This window comes from Ailuropoda melanoleuca, chromosome 2 (assembly GCF_002007445.2).
Source record: "Ailuropoda melanoleuca isolate Jingjing chromosome 2, ASM200744v2, whole genome shotgun sequence".
NCBI lineage: Eukaryota > Metazoa > Chordata > Mammalia > Carnivora > Ursidae > Ailuropoda > Ailuropoda melanoleuca.
In genome coordinates, this window is record NC_048219.1 from 14,071,331 (window position 1) to 14,091,621 (window position 20,291).

A 20,291-nucleotide genomic window follows, 5' to 3' on the forward strand; every position below is an offset into this window, starting at 1 on the left:
TAAAAAAATAAATGAAGAAGGCAGATGTAAATGGACTCTGGTCATTGTCACCTTTAGAGAGAGAGAGAGAGAGTGTGTGTGTGTGTGTGTGTTTGGGGGGGAGCTATCTACGGTAGCAGCTTCAGAGAAACTGAAAGACAAAATGCCTGTCAGGGCTGCCTCAGCCTGTCGCTTAGTCCCATCCTCGTTGGTGCCATGCTCAGTTGTTCTGGGAGGAGACTGAGCCACCCTTTGCTGGCTAATAACTCATTGCCACCCTTGTGGGTTTGCTTGTCTTGTACCTTGGACACCCTGAGAGAACCACATTCTTTCACTATGGTGTTACGGACAAGGACTTTGGCTTCCAAAGTGGTGGGGCAGGGGTCAAGGGTCGTGGATAACAAGCTGGGCCTTCTGTGTTCACCACTGAGCAGAAAGGTTACCAGAAAGCCCAGCCAGGATGGGACTGGCACCAGATGGGCCCTAAACTTCAGGCCAGCTTGCTGGCTCTGGCCTTGGCTGTGAGCAGAAGCCTCAAAAGCTCCTGAAGTTCCTTTTCTCTTGCCCTTTCCCAAGGAGAATCTGGATGTGTTTTATGGCCGGAAGCAGGGGTCTTTGCACTCCTCCTATGACCTGGGGTGGGGTTATGGGGAGAACGTGCCTTCCAGGGAAAGCAGAGATTTGGAATCAGTAGTAGTCTTTGCGCACAAGAGCAGCCACTCCCTCCACCCAGGGCCTGCCTCAGAGCAGTCGCTGCCTGCTGGGGGCCCCACCCTGGTATGTGCCTCTCCCGCCTCTTACCCTGCAGCTCAAAGCTTGCCAGCGGGGAGAAGGTAGACCGGGAAAGGGGTGGGTGGGAGCCCCAGGGCCTACGGCTACGAGAGAGAGAGAGAGAGAGAGAGAGAGAGAGAGAGAGAGAGAGAGAGAGGAAGGAGAGGCGGCTAGACTGGAATTTAAGTGACTAGGCCAGGAAGAGCATGTGGGAGCTGTGGCCCCAGCACTAGCCAGAGACCCTGGAGTCTTCACCCCAGGGTTGGGGGCCGAACCTGCTGAGCCGGGCCACCCCCTCTCCCACACCCACTCCCAGCACCTGGGGCCGACCTATCCGCTAGCGTCTCCGCCTCCTTTGCTTCACAACCACGCAGCTCGTCCCACCCTACTCGGGCCCAGTACTCGGCTGCCTGCGGGACACCACTATACTCCCAGCCCCGCTCTGGAGCGAGACCCGGAAGCTATGGGTATGTGCAGAGGGTTTGGGGTGGCGGAAAAGGCAACAGAAACCTGCTCCACCACCCCGCTCTCCCGCTGTCCTTTATGCGGAGCCCGGGACTCGCGCCTAAGCCAGTGTGCCCAGACCAGTCCCTTCTGAGCTGCCCCCCCACCCCGCCCTCCGCCCGCAGAGGTGCTGGTCCTGGCCGGATACCGCGCGCAGAAGGAGGACGAGCTGAGTCTGGCGCCCGGCGACGTGGTCCGGCAGGTGTGCCAGGGGCCCGCACGGGGCTGGCTGCGCGGAGAGCTGGGGGGTCGTTGCGGTTTCTTTCCCGAGCGCTTGGTGCAGGTGAGGCCGGGCCGCAGGTCGGGTGGAGGAGGGTCTCAATGCGTGCCCCCAGGAGCTGAGAGCTGTTCCCCCGTCTCCTTGCGTTCATTTCCAGGAGATCCCAGAGTCTCTGTGCGGCGCCGGGGAGGCGCCGAGCCCGCGCTGTGCGCGCCGCCGAGGTGAGCGCCACGCGGGTGGACGGGCGCGCCGAGCCTGTGTGGCTCCGGCCGCCCCCCGCAGGCCGTGTCGGGCGCGGCTCTGGGTGGGGCCGCTCGGGCACTCCGCCGTCTGTGATTGGTTCTTGGGTACAATGCTCCGCCTTAGGGCGGGGCCTGGAGCTGCTGCAGGGGCGCTCCCGGCCCCCCTCTGTCCCAGCTCAGCGGACTGGGGGCGCACGGCTCCAGCGGCCTCTGTCTCTCTCGTCTGACCCCAGGTCGCCCCGCCAAATCTCGGGGCCCCCAAAGATGGTGCAAGGTGAACTTCAACTACAGCCCGGAGCAGGCAGACGAGCTGAAGCTGCAAGCTGGGGAGATTGTGGAAGTGATAAAGGAGGTGCGGGGACGAAGTGATGAGAGGCTTTGGGCGGAGTGAGGGGTGTGTGAAGAGAGGGTGCAGGCCTTGGGGATGGTGAGGGACGCAGAGATGGGAAAGTGAGGGAGCAAGGGAGGAGGGACGCCTCGGGCGGAATCGGGGCAGAAACAAGGGTGGAAGAGTCCTCGAGAAACCCTTGGGGCAGAACCAGATGGCCCTGCGTCCTCCTCCTCCCCAGATTGAGGACGGCTGGTGGCTGGGGAAGAAGAACGGGCAGCTGGGAGCCTTCCCATCCAACTTTGTGGAGTTGCTGGACAGTGGGCCCCCAAGTGAGACCTGCACCCTGTGACCCCGTGAACAACTGTGACCAGACTCTGCATTCTCCAGTGACCCTCCCAGTGGCCTGAGCCTGTTATCCACACATCCTGACCCTGTGACCCCTTTGACCTCTCCCATGATCTAAACTGAATTAGCACACCCCCTAACCTCACTGTCCCCACCAGGCCTCGGGAACCCAGACATGCCTTCAGTCAGCCCTGGTACCCAGCGGCCTCCCAAGGTAAATTGGGTGTGGTGGGCCTGGTTGCGGTGAGTTCCTCTTGGCGGGGTAGGGGCTCAGCTTATTCCTCCCTCCCCCTGCCCCCACTAGCTGAGCAGTCTGACCTATGACAGCCCTCCAGACTACCTGCGGACAGGTGAGCACCCAGCCAAAGGGTTCCTCGGAACCCCCTCCTTCAAGCCTACCTGACTTGGGGAAGGGGGACACCCAACTAAGCTGATGGGGGGGGAGTGCCTGATTGATCTGGGGAGAGGAGTTGGCTTCACCGGACTGACCCCTCCCTCTCCCACAGTCTCCCGCCCTGAGATCTACAGGGTCCTGTTCGACTACCAGCCTGAGGCCCCAGATGAGCTGGCGCTGCGGAGGGGGGACGAGGTGAAAGTACTGAGGAAGGTACGAAAGCACAGGGCAGGGGAGGTGGCCAGGAAGGGCATGATGAGAAGCCGTGGGACCTGGGAAGGAGGGAGCTTGATCTGGCTCACCTCCCCATGGTGTCTTGTTCTCCCAGACCACAGAGGATAAGGGCTGGTGGGAAGGAGAATCTCAAGGCAGAAGAGGAGTTTTCCCTGACAACTTTGTGCTCCCCCCACCCCCAGTGAGTATGGAGCCAGGCACTGAGGTTGGGCGTGGGGGGCGGGCAGGCTACTGTGGACAAAGTTGGGGGGGTGGTGCTCTGTGGACATTTAGGCTCCCTCTAAATGAGGGTGGATCCAGAAATGTGGGGACTCTTCAGATTCCGATACCTTTCTTCTTCACAGATCAAGAAGCTGACCCCACGGAAAGTGGTGTCTCGGGAATCAGGTGGGTGCCCAGGACGCCTGGGAAGCCTGGGATCTGGGCAGGGGTTGGGGGTGGGATTTTGTTCTCTGGGGCCCCACTAGTTCAGTTGCCCATGAACACCCACAGCTCCCCAGTGGTGCAGTATTATAGTCCCATAGGAGCTGCCTCTCTGGGTTAAGGACCTGGTAGGTAAATATGTGGGTCATTGTGTAGGACTGTGTCAGTTTGTGTGTTTTCATATTTCTTTGTGTGTTTTGAGAATATGGCTATCAATGTGTTGAAATTTGTTTCATTTTGTAAGGAACATGGGTCAATGTGTGTCTTTCAGACTGTGTTGTGTGTTTGCTTGCATATCATATAAATGTGTCAGTGAATAGTTCTGTGGGGATGTTTTACTTATCTTTTAATGTAATGTTTCACACACGCCAAAACTGCACATAATGTGCTTTAAAACTTAATAATGGAGACCCGTGAACATTCACGATCTGTCACCAAACCCGAAAACTAGAGTATTGCTAATGGTTTGTGTGCTTCTTTTCCTTCCCAATCTGCTCCCTACCCTCCTCCCCAAAAGATAACCGCTATCCTGAATTTTGTTTTTATAATTCCCTTGAATTTTTAAGTTTATTTATCTATATATGTGCCTAAATAATGTCCGATTAATTTTTGCTTGTTTTTGAGCTTGATAAGAATGGTATCATGTTTACAGTCTTTGGGACTTTGTTTCCAATCATCGTTATATTTCTAAGATTAATCCATGTTGTGTCTAGATGTAAGTTCATTAATTTTTCTCTGCTGAATAATATTCCTTGTAGGGAATTTACCACAGTTTATGTATGTATCTGGTCTCCTCCTGATGTTAGCCATTTTCATTATTTCTAGTTTCGTTACAACCAATACTGCTGCCATGACCATTTCTGTGCCTGTGTTCTGGTGTGCAGGTCCAATCATCTCTGAGATATAATCCTAGGAGTGGCATCTAGATTGTAGGGTATGTGAATGTTTCAACTTTTATGAGATAACGTCAGTTGGGTTTCAAAGTGATTGTACACTTTAACATTCTTCCATCGGTGTAGGAGATCCTGTTATTCCAAATCCTTGTCAACACTTGGTTTTATCAGATTTTACTTTTTTGCGTGTGAATCTCCTAGGTACAAAATAGCATCTCACTGTGACTTCATTTGCATTTCTCTGCCTAGTTATAATTAGTTGGAGTTCTTTATATATACTGAATGCCAATCCTTTGCAAGTTATATGCCTTACAAATATTTTCTCTCATTGTGGCTTGTCATCGATTTTTGTCTGATGGCGTTCTATGATGAACAGAAGTTCTTAATTTTAGTGTAGACATCGATCTTTCATGGTTAGCAGGTTTTTCCTTGTCTAAGAAATCCTTCCTACTCCAATTCAGAAAAAGTCATTTATATTTTCTTAAAACTTTTAAAGTGTTGCCTTTTGTTTTTAAGTGCCTTTATCTTTAATGGCATTGATTTTTTTTTTTAAGATTTTATTTATTTATTTATTTGACAGAGATAGAGACAGCCAGCGAGAGAGGGAACACAAGCAGGGAGAGTGGGAGAGGAAGAAGCAGGCTCATAGCGGAAGAGCCTGATGTGGGGCTTGATCCCATGACGCCAGGATCACGCCCTGAGCCGAAGGCAGACGCTTAACCGCTGTGCCACCCAGGCGCCCCCCAATGGCATTGATTTGTAATGAGTGACCCAATCATACCTTTTTCCATGTGGGCAATGAATTGTTCCAGCACCACATATTACTTTCTGCTTGTGAGTTTTACACAACTTTTTCAAAATTTATTTCTAGATACCTCAGATTTTTTTCTTGTGTCTTTTAAAAAATTAGATAGGGGCGCCTGGCTGGCTCCATTGGTGGAGCGTGCCACTCTTGATCTCGGGGTTGTAAGTTCAAGCCCCGTGTTGGGTGTAAAGATTACTTAAAAATAAAATCTTAAAAAATAAATAAATAATTTGTTAAATTTTATTTAAAAATATCCTTCTGTTTATTTCAGGAATATAGAAATGCATTGATTTTTGTATATTGATTTTATAGCCAGTCATGGTATTAAAAACTGATTATTTCTAATAATTTATCTGTAGATACTTCTTTAAAAATTTTATTTATTTGAGGGGCGCCTGGTGGTTCAGTGGTTAAGCATCTGCCTTCAGTCCCAGGGTCGCGGGATCAAACCCCTCATCAGTGTCCTTGCTCAGTGGGGACCCTGCTTCTCCCTCTCCCTCTGCCTGCCATTCCCCCTCCTTGTGCTCTCTCTGTCACATAAATAAATAAACTTTAAAAAAAATTTTTTTTAAGATTTTATTTATTTATGTGACAGAGAGACAGCCAGGGAGAGAGGGAACACAGCAGGGGAGCGGGAGAGGAAGAAGCAGGCTCCCAGGGGAGGAGCCCGATGTGGGACTCATCCCGGAATGCCGGGATCACGCCCTGAGCCGAAGGCAGACGCTTAATGACTGCGCTACCCAGGCGCCCCAAGCCTTTAAAAATTTTTATTTATTTGAGAGAGAGCGAGAGAGCAAGAGAGAGCATGAGCAGGGTGAGGGGCAGAGGGAGAAGCAGACTCCCCACTGAGCAGGGAGTCAGCCCAACGTGGAGCTGGGTTCCAGGACTCCGGGATCATGACCTGAGCCGAAGGCAGACGCTTAACCAACTGAGCCAGCCAGGCACGCACCCCGCCCAACTTTTTAAGATTTATTTATTTATTTCAGAGAGAGAGCACGGGTGGGAGGGACAGAGGGAGATGGAGAGAGAATCTCAAGCAGACTCCATGCTGAATGTGGAACCCAATGTGGGGCTCGATATCATGATCTGAGCTGAAACCAAGAGTGAGATGCTTAACCAACTCTGCCGGCCAGCTGCCCCTATCTTTAGCTTCTTGATAAGGTTTCTATGAAGACAGTCATGTCATCTGTGGCTAAGGACAGTTTTGCTCTATCTTTTCCACTTTTTATGTCTTTTCATTTTATTTTCTTATTTTTCTATAGTGGCTAGGGGCTCAACACACTATTGATAGAAGTTGTCATTACCATGGCAACATCATTACCAACATCATTACCATGTTCCTGATATTAAGTGGAATGTTTCCACCTTTTCTTCTTTAACAGTGAGACTTACTTAGATATTTTTTTTTAAATGATTTTATTTATGTATTTGAGAGAGACAGAGAGAGGGGGGAGAGAGCATGAGTGGAGAGAGGGAGAAGCAGACTCCCTGCTGAGCAGGGAGCCCGACATGGGGCTCGATCCCAGGAACCTGAGATCCTGACCTGAGCCGATGGCAGACAGTTAACTGACTGAGCCACCCTGGTGCCCCTAGATCCTTTCTTAGATACATTTTTTGTCAGATTAAGAAAGGGCCTTTCTATTTCTAGTTTATTTAGAATTTTTATCAAGAGTGTGTGCTGAATTTTTTCAGATTGTTTATATGAACCTTTTGAAATGATTTCCCTTGGTTTTCTCCTTTAATCTGTTAATGTGATAAATGACATTTGTAGAATTTTCTAATATTAAACCACCCTTGCATTCTTGGGTTAAATTCAAATTGATCATGGTTTTATTATCTTTTCATATACTGTTGGAATATTTTTCCAGTTTTTCTTAAGATTTTTGCATTTATTTTACTGTCCTCTGATTATGAATATTATACTGGCCCCATAAATGAGTTAAGGGGTATACATTTTGTTTTTTAATTATCTGGTAGGTCCTAAAGAGATGGGAATCGTTCAGGGGCGCGTGGCTGGCTCAGCCCACGGAGTGTACGACTCTTGGGAAGATTTTTAACTACTTCAATTTCTTTTCTCCTTTTTTTTTTTTTTAATTTCTTTAATATTTGGCTGAAATTCTTTTTCTCTTCTTTGTTTTGTTTTTTGTTTTGTTTGGCTTAAATGAACAGAAATTTAATCTCTCATCGTTTTGGGTGCTGGAAATCTGAAATCAAGAGTCGGCATAGCTGTGTTTTCTGTGAAGAGTCTAGGGGAAGCATCTCTTTCCTTGTCTTTAGTTTCTGGTAGTCGCTGGCAATCCTTGGCTTACGGATATATCTACCACTCTTCTCTGCCTGTCTTCACATTGTGGTCTGCACTGTATGTGTGTCCAAATTTTCCTCTTCTAATAAGGTCACCAGTCATTGGTTTAGGGCCCTGATAGAGTGTGACCTCCTTTTAACTTGATTACATTTGCAAAGACCCCTTTACAACTGCTGTTCAGTTGGCTTCACCTTGGAACAGTCTCCTGGTCCCTGGGTAACCATGGCTGGCCAGAGATCTAAAATTCTTGCATCAGTTTTATTTTCATTTTTATTTTTTTAATTATTTGGTTTTTAAAGTAATCTCTACACCCAGCGTGGGGCTCAAATTCACAACCCTGAGATCAGGAGTCTCATGTCCCACTGACTGAGCCCGCTGGGCTCCCTAATGAGTTGTATTTGTAGTTACCATTTCATCAGTGTTTTCTAATTATTTGTGTAGTTATTCATAATATTCTCTTTTTTTTTTTTTTTTAAAGATTTTATTTTTATTTATTTGACAGAGATAGAGACAGCCAGCGAGAGAGGGAACACAAGCAGGGGGAGTGGGAGAGGAAGAAGCAGGCTCATAGCAGAGGAGCCTGATGTGGGGCTCAATCCCATAACGCCGGGATCACGCCCTGAGCCGAAGGCAGACGCCTAACCGCTGTGCCACCCAGGCGCCCCTATTCATAATATTCTCTTATAATCTATATCTGCACTTAGTCTTTTTTTCATTTCTCATAATTATTTTTTCCTCTTTTTTCTTGTTCAGTCTCATCAGAGAGTTAATGTATTCAAATACTTAAAAGAAAACTTTTTTTAGAGCGAGGAAGAGAGAGAAAGAAGGGGCAGAGGGAGAGAGAGAGAAAGCATCCCAAGCGGGCACCACGCCCAGCATGGAGCCCCATGCGAGGCTCCATCTCATGACCCGGAGAAAAACCTTTTCTGTTATACCTTATGTTTTCAAGTTCATCCATTTTCTAATAGGTGTTGTATTTCATTCCTTTTCATTGCTCAATAATATTCCGTTGTGTGAATTATGACATTCTATCCATCTGTTTGCAGGTGGACATTGGGTTGTTTTTACTTTTTGGGGTATGGACATTTGTGTACAAGTTTTTGTGTTGACCTGTTTCCATTTCTCTCGGGTGTATGCCTAGGAAAGGGGTTTCTGGGTGCTGTGACTGCTCTGTGTTTAGCTTTGGGACGAACTGTCACACTGTTTTCACCAGCAATGCATGACGGTTCTACCATTTCCACATCCTCACGACGTTTGTTCCTCTCTTTTTAATTATAACCATCCTCGTCAGTGTGTGCTGGCATCTCAGGGCTCTGCTCCACCTTCCTCTGCCCATGTCAACGTTGAGCATCTTTTCATAGGTTTATTGCCAGTTTGTGTATCTTTCAGAGAAATGTCTATTTGGATCTTTGGCCTATTTTTTGATTGGGTTATTTGACTTTTGACTATTGACTTCTAGAGTTTTTTTATAGATCTTGAGAAATGTCCTTTTTCAGGCACAGACTTTGGAAATATTTTCTCCCATCCTATTGTCTTTTTACTTTCTTTCTGCTGTCCTTTAATGCACGAAAGTTTTACATCTGAAGGAAGTCTCATTTGCTCGTGCATTTCGTGTCCTAGCTATGAAACCAGTGCCAATTCCAAGGCTACATCCCCCCAGATTGAGTGACCTCCCTTCCACTGTGGCAGTGAAGCTGCCGGTCCTTGCAGCTGGCCCTATGCTGCAGAGCAGTCTGCATAGACCAGGCTGGCGGGGGCAGGGGCACGGATGGGGGCAGGCGCGGGCCAGGATGCCATCAAGCGGAAATGCGTCTCAGGTTATCTTATGCCTTCGGTCAATTTCCAGAACACGGAAATGGTGGCTTTGTTCAGCTTTCTAGTTGCCTTGTGAGGTGAGGATTTGCCTACCGCGTCATTCAGCTGTAGCCAAACCCCCTTTCATTTTCCGTTCTTTTTACCACTGCTTTCAAATGTTCTGCTCCTTGTCTCACTATGCTTCCAGCTTACTAGTTCTCTCTCTGGCTTTTTGGCTGTGTTTTACCTGCTATTTAATGTATATTGCATTTGATTTATTTCAAGAATGCTATTTTTTATCCCTAGTCGCTCAGTTTTCTTCCCCCTCCCCCCAGATTTGCCTGTTTATTCCAATGGTCCCTTTGTTGCATGCTCCTGTGGCACAGCTATGTTCTCTGACAATTCCATCTCTGCCGTGCGTCATGTCTGCTGATTCCCATTCGCCTGCCTTCCCGCGTCGTGCTTTGTGATCTCTGTGTGTGAGCGCAGGACTTGATCCCAGCCTGAGGGAGTTCCCGCCTCAGGAGGAGAAGACTTCTTCCAGAGAGGACTTGGGTCTACTTCCCCCGAGAGCCAAAGGGCACCAACCACCAGAGACCACCAGAGCCCTCTAGAAGAAAGGGGTGTGCAGGGGTGGCCCTGCCACGTAGCTGCCACACTTGGGGCCTGTGGGGGGTTGAGGGGCGCACCCTGGGTACGGGATCCTTATCACAGTCCAGGCTCAGGAGCCACAGGATTGTGGCCCTCCTGCTACCTTTCTGGCTTCAGCGCCTCCCTTTTCTGTGGGCCTCCCCCACTTCTTTGAGATCCAACAGTGCCTCAAAATTGTATCTTCCAGAGGATAGACTTGCTGTCTAGTGGGAGGGCCATACCGAGCCCCCAGTCAGCCCAAGGACGAGAAGCTGAAGTCATAGTGAACATTTCCTGAGCTTTGACTCTATGCCCCAGACTCTTCCAGCATCTCCCACGGTGAGGTCCCTCAGACCTCACAGTAGCCCTACCAGGTGTATACTGTCATTCCCCGGGCTTTACGAATGAGGGTACCAGAGCACAGGGCAGTTAAATGACACAGCCAGGTCCTCACACAGCCGGCGCGGAGCGGAGCAGGACATCAGAGCCATCAGGGGACTCATGTGCATGTCTGCGCGTGATACCGTGTGTGTGTGTGTGTGTGTGTGTGTGTGTGTGTGTTTAAACGCCAGCAGGTGTGCGTGCCTAGGCCGGAGTGGCTGCTCGTGTGTCCACAAATTTGAACGTCACCCCGTGTGACTGTTCACTCTGATGTCACCTCTCAGCACGGCCTTCTCTGAGCACCCCATCTAAAATTGACATTCCCCTGCTTATCCTTCCTCAGTAACACCCAAGAACTCTCTCACACACGATATATTCTACTGCTTCTGTCTGCTTCCCCAGTGGAAGCCGAGCTCACTCTGACTGCTGTGGGAACATGCTGTAGGCAGGTCGAGGGCTGCGGCCCTCGTCCAGGTGAAGATGGTGGCATCTTGGTCTCGAGTGCTTGATGGCACTGGTGGTGACAAGTGGTTGCGTTCAGGACCTGTTGTGAAGGTGGAGCAATCAGGATAGACTGCTGGTTTGGAAGTGCAGCATAAGGGAATGAAAGAGGTCAAGGATGACTCATTTTGTCATCTGAGCGAGTGGGTAAGTGGGTGAGGTGGGGAACACTGGGAAAGAGGCAGCTTTGGGGGATGGGAAGTGAGAGCTCAGTTTTGGATATGCTGTGTGTGTGATGCCGGTTAGCTCCCCAACTGGAAACAGGACGATTGGATAGGAATCTGGAATTCAGGGGCTAGAGATGAAAATGTGGGAGTCATTGGCCTATTGATGCTGATTAAACCCATAAAACTAGGTGAGATCTCTTAGGGAGTAAATGAGAGAGAGAAGACCAAGGAGTTCTAGGGAGGGTGGATTGGATTGGGGAAGGTTATTGCTGTGGCCTTGGAAAACTATGAAGTCTGAACCAGGGAGGCAGTCATGCGCACTGAGCAGGGGACAGGTCATAGAAAAGTATGGATAGGAGCGCTTGGCTGGCTCAGTCCGTAGAGCGTGCAACTCTTGGTCTCGGGGTTGTGAGTTTGAGACACATGTTGGGCACAGAGATTACTTTTTAAAAAAAGTATGGATAAAAAACTGGCAGGATATGAGCCAGTTTCCAAAGCCTTCCCTGACAACTGTCTCCTGCTAGGTGTCCCTTCGGTTGCTCCCACAGTTCCCTATGCTCACGTGGCATGAGGGTGGTCGACTTCCCTAGAGTTCTGAAGAGGCAGAGTCAAATGTTCATCTCCTGTCCCTAGTCCCCTATGCAGAGGACAGGGCCAGCAACTGTTGGATGGATAGACAAGGGAGTGTCCCTTCTCCCCTCCCAGCTCCTATTAAGGAACCAAAAAAGATGATGCCCAAATCGGCCCTCCCTACAGTCAGGAAGCTGGTGACAGCCCCCACTGGGCCCAGCAAAGCCAAGTAAGGAGCAGGGTGGGGGTGGGGGAAGGAGGAGGGTACAAAGGAAATGCTGTTCCCTGTCCCCCACCTCCTGGTCTGATGGGGATATGTTCCAGGCCTTCTTGGACACCCAGCGGAGACAGTCAGAAGCGCCCCTCCCGAGACTCGGGTAGGTCTCCCTCCAGTGGGGAAAGAATGGGGGACAAGGATAGAGTTGGCTGTGCTGAAGGAGAGAGATGGGGGGAGACTCTGGGTCAGAGTAGCCAGGCTCCCTGAGGTTCTGCTCTCATAGGCTCTGGTGGCAGCTTCCTCAGCGGGGGTGCAGGCCACCCTGGGAGAAAGGGATCAAAAACCCAGGCTTCCCGGCAGCGCTCGGCAACCAGTCAGGTAAGAGGCCCTGAGACACTGGGACTACAGGGCAGAATTTGGTTCCCAGGAGTACGGTTGTGAAGGGTGAAGGATCCCAGGCCAACGGGAACCTGACTCAAACTGTCAAGGTACCCATCCCTCTGCTGAGACCTCACCCCCATCACCACAGGAGGAAGAGCAGAACAGCCTGGCCAAGGCTTCTCCTGTGAATAAAACCCCCACTCTGGACAAGACCCCCAGCCCAGAGAAGACTCTGTCTCCGGATAAGGCCCCCACTCCAGAGGAAACCCTGACTCCGGATAAGGTCCCCATCTCAGAGGGGGCCCTGACTCTAGAGTTCAAGGCCCCAGTCCTAGAGAACCCCACCCCACAGGACAGCCTGACTCTAGACAAGGCCCCCAGCCCAGACAGCCTCATTTCTGTGGATGAGGCCCCTGCCCCAGAAGTCCCACCAGAGGATGAAGTCCTTGGCCCAAAGATGGTCCCTTCTGGGGATGAGGCGCCCACCCTAGAAAAGGTCTTGACCCCTGAGCAGGTGCTCTCTGAAGAGGCCTCCGCTAGAGACAACACTGAGTTCCATCACTTCTCTCCGGAGCAAGCCCTGCCGAAGTTCAAGTCTCTTGTGGCCAGTGAGGCCCAATCCCAGGAGGTCCACATGCCAGAGGAGCCCGATCTCTGCATGACAGCACACCTTCTGGATCAGAGGGACAGCTCCCCATTCCAGTCTGAGTCCAAGCCAGGGTCCATGCCTGCCGTGGAGAAGGCTGCAACCCTCCTCAAGGAGGCACCTGGGAAGCATGAGGGCACCCCAGAAGAGGCAGCACTCCCCAAAGAGGAGGTGCCCCCCAAAGAGCAGGTGTCCCCCAAAGAGGTAGCCTCTGCTCAAAAGAATCATTCTATCAAGTCGATTCCAGACCAAGAGACTCCCACCCTACTTTCCCTGGTCCCGCAAAATCTCGCGGATAGTAAAAGTGACAGAGGCGATATCATGAGGCTACAGGACGAGATGGAGACTTTAAGGAGGTCGCTGGAGCGGATGGGGGTGCAGCTGGAGTAAGTGGGGGCGAGGACGGGAGGGAGGGGGGTGGGGGCTCTGAGCCTGCCCAGCCCACCCCTCCCCCTCGGCCTCCCGTCCGCAGGAGGAAGCTGACCGACATCTGGGAGGAGCTGAAGAGCGAGAAGGAGAAGCGCCTGTTGCTGGAGGTGGGTGGGGTGCGGATCCCAGGGGGCTGGAGGCTGGCCCTCCCCTGACGGCCTGTCCTGACTCTCTGTCCCGACTAGGTGCAGATGAAGCAGGGGACTCAGGAGTCCCGGACCCCGGGCTCCATCCACGCGCAGACGCAGACGCACTGAGGATGGGCCCGGCAGGGACTACGGCGGGACCTGGGGGCAAGTCAGGCTCCGGCCACCCACGTCCTTGCACACGACTTTGAAAACGCCAGAAAGTAAACTGCAGTGTACGCGCTCCGGGCCCTCCGCATTCCTGGCGGTCTCTCCCGGGCACATCTGGCCAACATGTGGCTCCCATTACCGTTCCCAAGGCCTGCGCGAGGCTATTTTTATCCACCGGATGGAGGGGGCGGGTGGGGGGTGTCTCCTTCGGTCGTCTGCCGGGTGCTGGAGAAATGGCCGGCAGGAGGGGCCCAGGCGGGGTCGGGCTCAGCCCGCGGGCCCGGATTCCGGAATCCAGCTGTGCGCCAGAGGAGGTGGGCGGGCGGGCTCTCGGGCCGGGACCCCTCCCAGTTGGCCCACAGTCCGCTCGGAAGGACTCGCTGGGACGCGCCTCTTCTCGGACACGAACTCCGTAGCCGCGCTCAGGCACGCACGGTTAATACGGGCTAAGAGTGCCTTAGCGTCAAGGGCAGGGGCCCGGGCCCGGGCGCGCGCGTGTGTGTGTGTGCGCGCGCGATTGCAATGAGGCAGGAGCCCAGAGCTTTTGTAGAAACGGGGGCAAAGTGCGCCCAGGCCTTCGCGGGGAAGGAATGCATTTGTGAGGACGGAGTGCGAGTGATAACTTGTTCTATGCGTGAGGCTGTGAGGTGGTGGAGTGAGTGTTTTTTCAGCCTGTTAACTGAATGCGAGCACGTATGCTGAGGTGTTGGGTGGGTTGATGGAGGTGGTCAGCCTGGTTAAAAGAGTCGAGTGGGGTCTCAACCGGGGGCCCCCTGCACGGCAGGAACCTGGAGGACATTGGGGACAGAAGTAACAGAGGGAGACTGAGTCGCTGAGAATGCAGTTTTCATTGGTCACTTCATCTCTTAACCGATCCCAGGAAAGGGGCTGGGGACCCTGTATCCTGTCCTCCCCCACGGGCTTTCTGGCAGGACTGGGGACCCCAGAAGGTGGGGATCCAGGCCCAATAGCACTGGGGGAGCCGTGGGGGCGGGGCCTCCATAGCACCGTGGGCAGGGGCAGTCCCAGTGTCCTGGGGCATCTGTGAGTTCATGCACATGTCCAGTACGCAGAGCTCCTGGCAGCCGGAAGGGGCCCGTCAGTAATAGTGCATTCGACCCAGGGTGCCTGTGGCCGTGGGGCTGGGCCCCAGAGTGCCAGTGCCTAGCAGGTCTGGCTGCCCGGTGCGCCAAATCTCCCTCAGGATCCGTTCCCGCTCCTCCAGGCGCTGCGCCCGCTCCAGCTCTTCCGCCGACGTGAAGACGTTGACGCTCAGCGGCCCGTCCGGCTCCGTGGTCAGCTCTGGGCCCGGCAGCGTGTCGTCGGGGCCCAGCCGCGTCACCGTGTCGTCGTCGTCGTCGTCGTCGTCCTCGGGCTCCAGAGTGCTGCTGCGGGGGTCCCGGCGCGGAGCAGGGGCCCGGGGCCGCGGGCGGGGCGCACAGGAGATACTGATGACTAGTAGGCACAGCGTTAGCAGCAGGCCAAAACAGACTCCCAGCACGAAGTAGAGGCCAAAGCTCTCGGGGTTAGCTGGGGGTCAGAGGGCAGAAGTCATGGAGGAGCCCTGGCTCCCTGGCGGGTGGGAGTTACTCGATTTCGGAAGGACTCCAGGTTCTAAGTTTGGGGGGCAAGGGCAGTACTCCTTCTTTGAAAGACATTGGTTAGCCGCCATTGGGCAGGGAGGTGGGGAGGGAAGGGGTGGAGTGGGGCCTCGGAGGGGCAGGGAGAGGCCCGTGCCCCCCGGGGCCCGCCCTCACCGCGGATGTGTGCGTAGGCCGCCAGGCTGTTGCTCAGCAACTCCATGTCCCTCCGTGGGGCATCCATGCTGCTCTGGGGGCGGAGGAGCAGCCCCCCGTCAGCCTGCGAGGTCAGCAAGGTCAGGTCCCAATTCCCAGTCCACAGCTGATCCTGACCCCGCTTCCTCTGGTAGCTCCCCTCGCTGGAAGAGCAGCCCCAGGGTCCACCTTGGAGTGAGCAGCTCCCTAACTTTGCTACAGACCCGGGCCCTGCCTGGGGGATCCTTTCCCTGGACGCAGACGCCCCTCCAACTTGAGAGGTCAGGGAAGTGGGCCGCAGGAGGCTCCGCCCCCTGGTGGGGTCCCCACATGACGCCCGGTTTCGCCGTCCCGGTTGTGGGATGGAGGCGCGAGAGGCGAGTGCCTTCCCCACTCGCAGGGCGGGCTCCGGGGAGGGGAAGCCGCCTCCCTCTCCCATCCTGCGCGTCCCGCCGGGATCCACCGGCCCGGAGGCCCGGGCTCACTCACCGTCAGCGCCCCGCTTCCCCGCTGCCGGCCCCGGCGCGTCCGGCGGCCGCATACACCCGGGACCCGGCCGCGCCCGCCCCGTCCGGTTCNCGAGAGACTGGGAGGAGGGGGAGCGAGGCCGGCGGGGCCGTCTGCTCTCCCACAGGAAACCGCTGGGGAGGCCGGTGGCAGGGTCCCGCCCCCAAGCTACTAATAACAAAAATAATAATAAGGATGAAGTTCTGCCTAGGTGCCAGGCAGTCTGTGTGTGTGCGTGTGTGTGTGTGCGCGCCCTTTGTAATATTCTGTCATTTAATTCTAACAGCCCTATAAAGTGAGTACCATTGTAGCCCTTGGCAGATAGGTAAACTGAGTCGCGGAGAGATTGAATAACTTGACCAAATGGTCAGGATGTGAACCCACTGCTCTCTGCCCCAGAGCCCGGGGCTCTTAACCCCTTCTCTGCTCTTCCTCCCAGGAGGCCCCCTCACCCAGGGAAGACTGCCCCTCTTCTCCAGCCCTCCCCCAGATGGTCCGTTTACAAGAGGGGGCTCTCGTCCCCTCCTCGCAGGGCTCAGGCTGGGAGAGCGTGTCCAGCTGGCAGAGCTCTTGTCACACAGGGTTAATGAATACTGGACTGGAGCTTAGAGCCGGGAGCAGGCCAGCCTTGCAGAACCCAGCCTGGAACTTCTGCGGGGCCCCGTGCTCTTCTGCACCAGGGCCTGCGGCCGAGATGCGTTCTCTCGGGCTAAACCTGCCGGTGCGCACGCATCCCTTTCCACCTGGGCTCCGGCTTGTGCGCGCAGTGTGTTGCGTGATCTTTGTGCGCGGCCTGGGTCTTCTTCGGCTCAGGCTCTCGGCCCCCCCTTCTGGGCCCCCCTTCCTGTGCTGGGGCTTGGGTGAGGGGGAGGCCTTCTTGGCGGGAGCCTCAGAGAGGAGGAGGGAAAGAAGGGGGAGAGGAAATCGCAGACATAGCTGAAGGCGCGGCCTGCGGCCTGTGGGCCTGTGACCCCCCCTGTGAGTCCAGGCTGGAGACCCCCCACTCCCAGTCCTGAGACGGGGTTCAAGCAGAGGGCAGAGCTAGGTGGAGACGGGACAGACGGGGGTGGGAAAGGACTCCTGGGGGTCTCCGTGGCTTTCGAGTCTGCTTCGTGAGCGTGTGTGGAGGCATTTCCGCCTCTATCTGTGTATTTGTGTGTCTATCTCCGCGTTGTATTGGCCTGAGCATTTGTGTGGGGCGGGTGCCGCAGCCCGTGAACCCAGCCAGCCGCTGGTCAGCAGATGCTGCCTGCCTAGGACCTCCTGGGAGTGGGGGCTCCAAACCCCTGCCCTCATGAGGCCCAGTCCAGGGCGCGGAGACAAACATGCCCCGAAGAAGGTAGCCTCGGGGGGTGATGGCGCACACCCGCAGGCCGCCCTCAAGGGGGCCGGGGAGGTGACCCCGGATCCTGCCAAGCCCGGCTGGGGCGGGGGAGTGAGGGCAGGCGCCCGGCCTTGGGGCGCCTCTCTCCCCAGTGCAGGGGAGGGGCGTCGGGGGCCCGCGGGAGAGTTTGGACGGTACTCTCCGCCTGCTGGGGAACCCCGAGAGTCTGGGGGGTGGGGGCTCGGGGCAGCTNCAGGTGGGGCAGGGTCACCTTCCGACGCGTCCACAACTCCCGCCTTGCCCGTGGCTGGGAGGGAAAGAGGATGGAGGACCCCCGCTTGACGCGGGGCCTGAGCACCTAAGGGAAGCGTATGTGGGGTGCGGGTTGGGGGAGGTCAGGGTTTCCTTTGAGATGGGTAGAGATGTGCATTTGATACCCAAGGGGCAGTGCGGGGCAGGGGACCCCGGGAGGAGTCCCGGCTGGACGCGTAAGATGGAGGGAACCCCCGGGAGTGGGTGAGGTCATCTTCGGGACAGAGAAGGGGGGAGAAGCCGCCGAAGCCGAACTGGGGCTGCTCAACCTCGCGGTGCTCATGCAGGTGGAGGCGGGGTCTGGAGACTCCCGTGGAGCGGAGGAAGAGCCGGCTGGGGTGAGACGCGATGGGCCCCTTGCCCTGCGCTGAGAGGTGAACAGGAGGCCAGAAGCTAGCCACGGGCTGTGGTTTCCGTGGGTTTGCGTGGGCGCGTGGGTTCCCTGAATGCCTTCCCTCCACGCGGACCTCGGTGTGTGCTGCCGCTGTGCTCTGAGCTCCCTTGTGTCTGGAGGGTGTTCTCGGTTCGCAGGGCGCAGACCTGCGCTTCCCGAGGGGCCCCAGGCGCACTTCTCTGTACTCGCGAGAGCAGACGAGCTTTTGTATCGGGTTTGGCTGCTGCCGTGCTATGCACCTGTCTGGGTATTGCTAACCTGCTGACCCAGGTCTGTGCCTTGGTGTGTGACATGTGTATTTGGAGAGGGTCAGGTGTGACTCAGCCCCGGTGAAGGGGGGGCCATGCTGAGCAGAGTGGGGCTGGAGATGCTTTCTGGTCCCTTCAGGCACAGGGACACATGGTGGTACCCAGACTGTCGCCTTCCCCTAGGGGGATGCATGCGGCCAAGCTAGGCTGGGTGGGAGGAGTAGCAGCCTTGCCCTGGAAGGTTCCAAAGAGGCTGAGGGCTACTCCTGGAGGCCCTGGAGTATGTGCCTTTGGCCCAGGTGGGCGGTCCCCCAGCCCTCATGGCTGCCTGACCACCTGCCTATCTGCTTTTCTGCCTGCCTGGCTCGGCCTGCTCTGCCGCCAGCCAGTCTGTAGGTAGCCCAGCCACCTGCTTCCGGTTGTGCTGGCTGGGATCTCTGCATAGCTCTCACTGGCCTGCCTGGCTTGCATCCCATCTCTCCACCTGCTGATTTCCTCCCTGTCTGCCGGCCTATGACCGACCTGCCACCCGTCCACCTGCCCACTGGTTGGCTGCTTCTCTGCTCTCCCATCAGCCTGTGAGACTACAGAGATTTGTCACCTTGGGAGGCACAGAGAGTGACCCTAAGATGAAACTCGGGAAAGACAGGCCTTTTTTAATGAAGGAAATTGAGACAGGTCTCGATGGGAGGTCAGGAGGCTGAGGCATCCAGAACCTCTGGGAGGGTTCTCGGGGGGGCTGGCATATTCAGGGCCCAGTGCAAAACCCAGCTCTGCTCCCTTCCTCAGTGGCCAAGCTGCGGGTCTGTTCCTGACACTGGGGCCTCCCCACGGAGGAGTTCAGGGGCTGACTAGGTCTTAGATGGAGGGAAGAAGGTGACCCACTCATGGCTTCCTTGAATGCCCCTCAGCCCTGGGACAGCTGCTGGAAAGAGGGCACAGTGACATTTGCAGAGTAAACAGTTAAGAGTTGGGGATACGGAGTGCCGTCCTGGCCCTTGGTACTCACTTGGCTAAATGCTACGTGCGCTTCCCCTTCAGATCCTTCCAGTAACCCTGTGCGGTTCGTAGCGGGACTCCCATCTAACGAGGAGGAAAGTACGGCTCAGGTGAAGCCTGGATGTGTGGTCGCCTCGGATGTAAGGGGTGGGGCCTGGATTGGAACTTGTCTTCCACGGGGCGGTTCTAGGTCATGGCTCCCCACGCAGTCAGACCCAAAGCTGCCTCTTTGTGATACTCTGTATTGATCCTTTCATGCTCCTGAAGTTAAATTTGTGGCTAAAATACCCACCTCCATATCTAATTAAAAATGTGAAGAAATAAAAGGTAATGGTATGCTTTTGTGATGTGTTCACTCACTGGGAACGTGGCAGCTCCGAGTGCAGACTGGCGCTGGGACCTTGCGCTCGTGACAGTGTCGGAAACGGGGAGGAGCTCTTGGTAAAGTTCTGAACGACACAAAGTCCAGATTCCCTCCACTTTACACAGTAGTCGCGTTCCCCAAAGAGTCGGCGGACGTTATATCCACCAGTCCTTTGTGTTTATGTATAAAAGGCAGTTGGATTCTTGGCTCTGGTCATTGTAAACACATTTCCACTCCTGTCGTGCAGGATGTAGGATCTGCCGTCCTTGTGGGGCTGTCTCTGGCCCCACCCTCTCAATGCCAGCAGCACCCCCCTCATTCTGACACCCCCCCCCACACACACACGGACACACAGAAAAGAGGCCGGCCCTCACGGAGCTCAGCATCGGAGTTGGGAAGGTGGATAGAATCAATAATCGGACATATGCTATCATACCAGGCTGTGATAAGCACAATGAAGAAACATAAAGCGGAAACCTTAAGGGGTTAGAGAAGGCCGGGTGTTCAGGGACAGCCTCTCTAAGGTGACATTTTGAGCAGAGCCATGCAAATAATCTGGGGGAAGAGCCTTCCAGAAATAATAGGCCGGGCAAAGGTCCTGAGGTGGAAGACTGCTCGGCTCCCTCAGGATCAGCAAGGAGCCCAGTGTGGCTGGCACAGGGAGTGAGGAGGGGTGGGGGGCCCACAAGTTAGAGAGGAGGCCAGGTGTAGAGCTCTGTTTGTGGACCTTTCCAAACCACAGACGTTACTCTGGACGTTACTCTGTATGGGACAGAAGCCATCAGAAGTGCGTAAGCAGGAGAGGGACAAAACGGGGCATGTAAAGGCTCATTCTGGCTGCCCTGTGGCCCCTGGGCGGTTGTAGGGGAAGGGTAGGAGCAGGGAGGCCAGGAAGCGGGTGGGGGGGGGGGGG

General features: G+C 54.6%; 2 protein-coding genes across 9 annotated transcripts; one reads left to right on the top strand and one right to left on the bottom strand.

Moving 5' to 3' along the window:
• The first annotated feature begins 913 nt into the window (after positions 1-913).
• Positions 914-20,268, top strand: SH3D21 (SH3 domain containing 21). 6 transcript variants are annotated; one of them, XM_002925162.4, is made up of 17 exons: positions 914-1,217; positions 1,380-1,537; positions 1,632-1,695; positions 1,950-2,068; positions 2,286-2,376; positions 2,551-2,606; positions 2,697-2,742; positions 2,899-2,999; positions 3,115-3,201; positions 3,365-3,407; positions 11,622-11,715; positions 11,811-11,863; positions 11,987-12,081; positions 12,233-13,116; positions 13,203-13,266; positions 13,345-13,520; positions 18,805-20,267. In XM_002925162.4, exons 1-16 carry the CDS (start codon positions 1,214-1,216, stop codon positions 13,414-13,416), a joined length of 2,031 nt encoding a protein of 676 aa, XP_002925208.2. In that variant the 5' UTR covers positions 914-1,213; the 3' UTR covers positions 13,417-13,520; positions 18,805-20,267. The 6 variants fall into 6 exon arrangements, with proteins under 6 accessions (XP_002925208.2, XP_034505143.1, XP_034505129.1 ...); XM_034649252.1 differs by lacking the exon at positions 2,286-2,376 and having other exon boundaries at positions 1,158-1,537; positions 18,805-20,268; XM_034649238.1 differs by lacking the exon at positions 1,632-1,695 and having other exon boundaries at positions 1,158-1,537; positions 18,805-20,268.
• EVA1B (eva-1 homolog B) lies at positions 14,281-15,802 on the bottom strand. Of its 3 annotated transcripts, none has more exons than XM_034649279.1 (3): positions 15,720-15,802; positions 15,213-15,285; positions 14,281-14,985 (listed from the first exon to the last, which is right to left on the bottom strand). In XM_034649279.1, the coding sequence occupies exons 2-3, from the start codon at positions 15,277-15,279 to the stop codon at positions 14,555-14,557; spliced, it is 498 nt and encodes a 165-aa protein (XP_034505170.1). In that variant the 5' UTR covers positions 15,280-15,285; positions 15,720-15,802; the 3' UTR covers positions 14,281-14,554. The 3 variants fall into 3 exon arrangements, with proteins under 3 accessions (XP_034505170.1, XP_034505165.1, XP_002925203.2); XM_034649274.1 differs by having other exon boundaries at positions 15,213-15,315; XM_002925157.4 differs by lacking the exon at positions 15,720-15,802 and having other exon boundaries at positions 15,213-15,711.
• Positions 20,269-20,291: the final 23 nt, after the last annotated feature.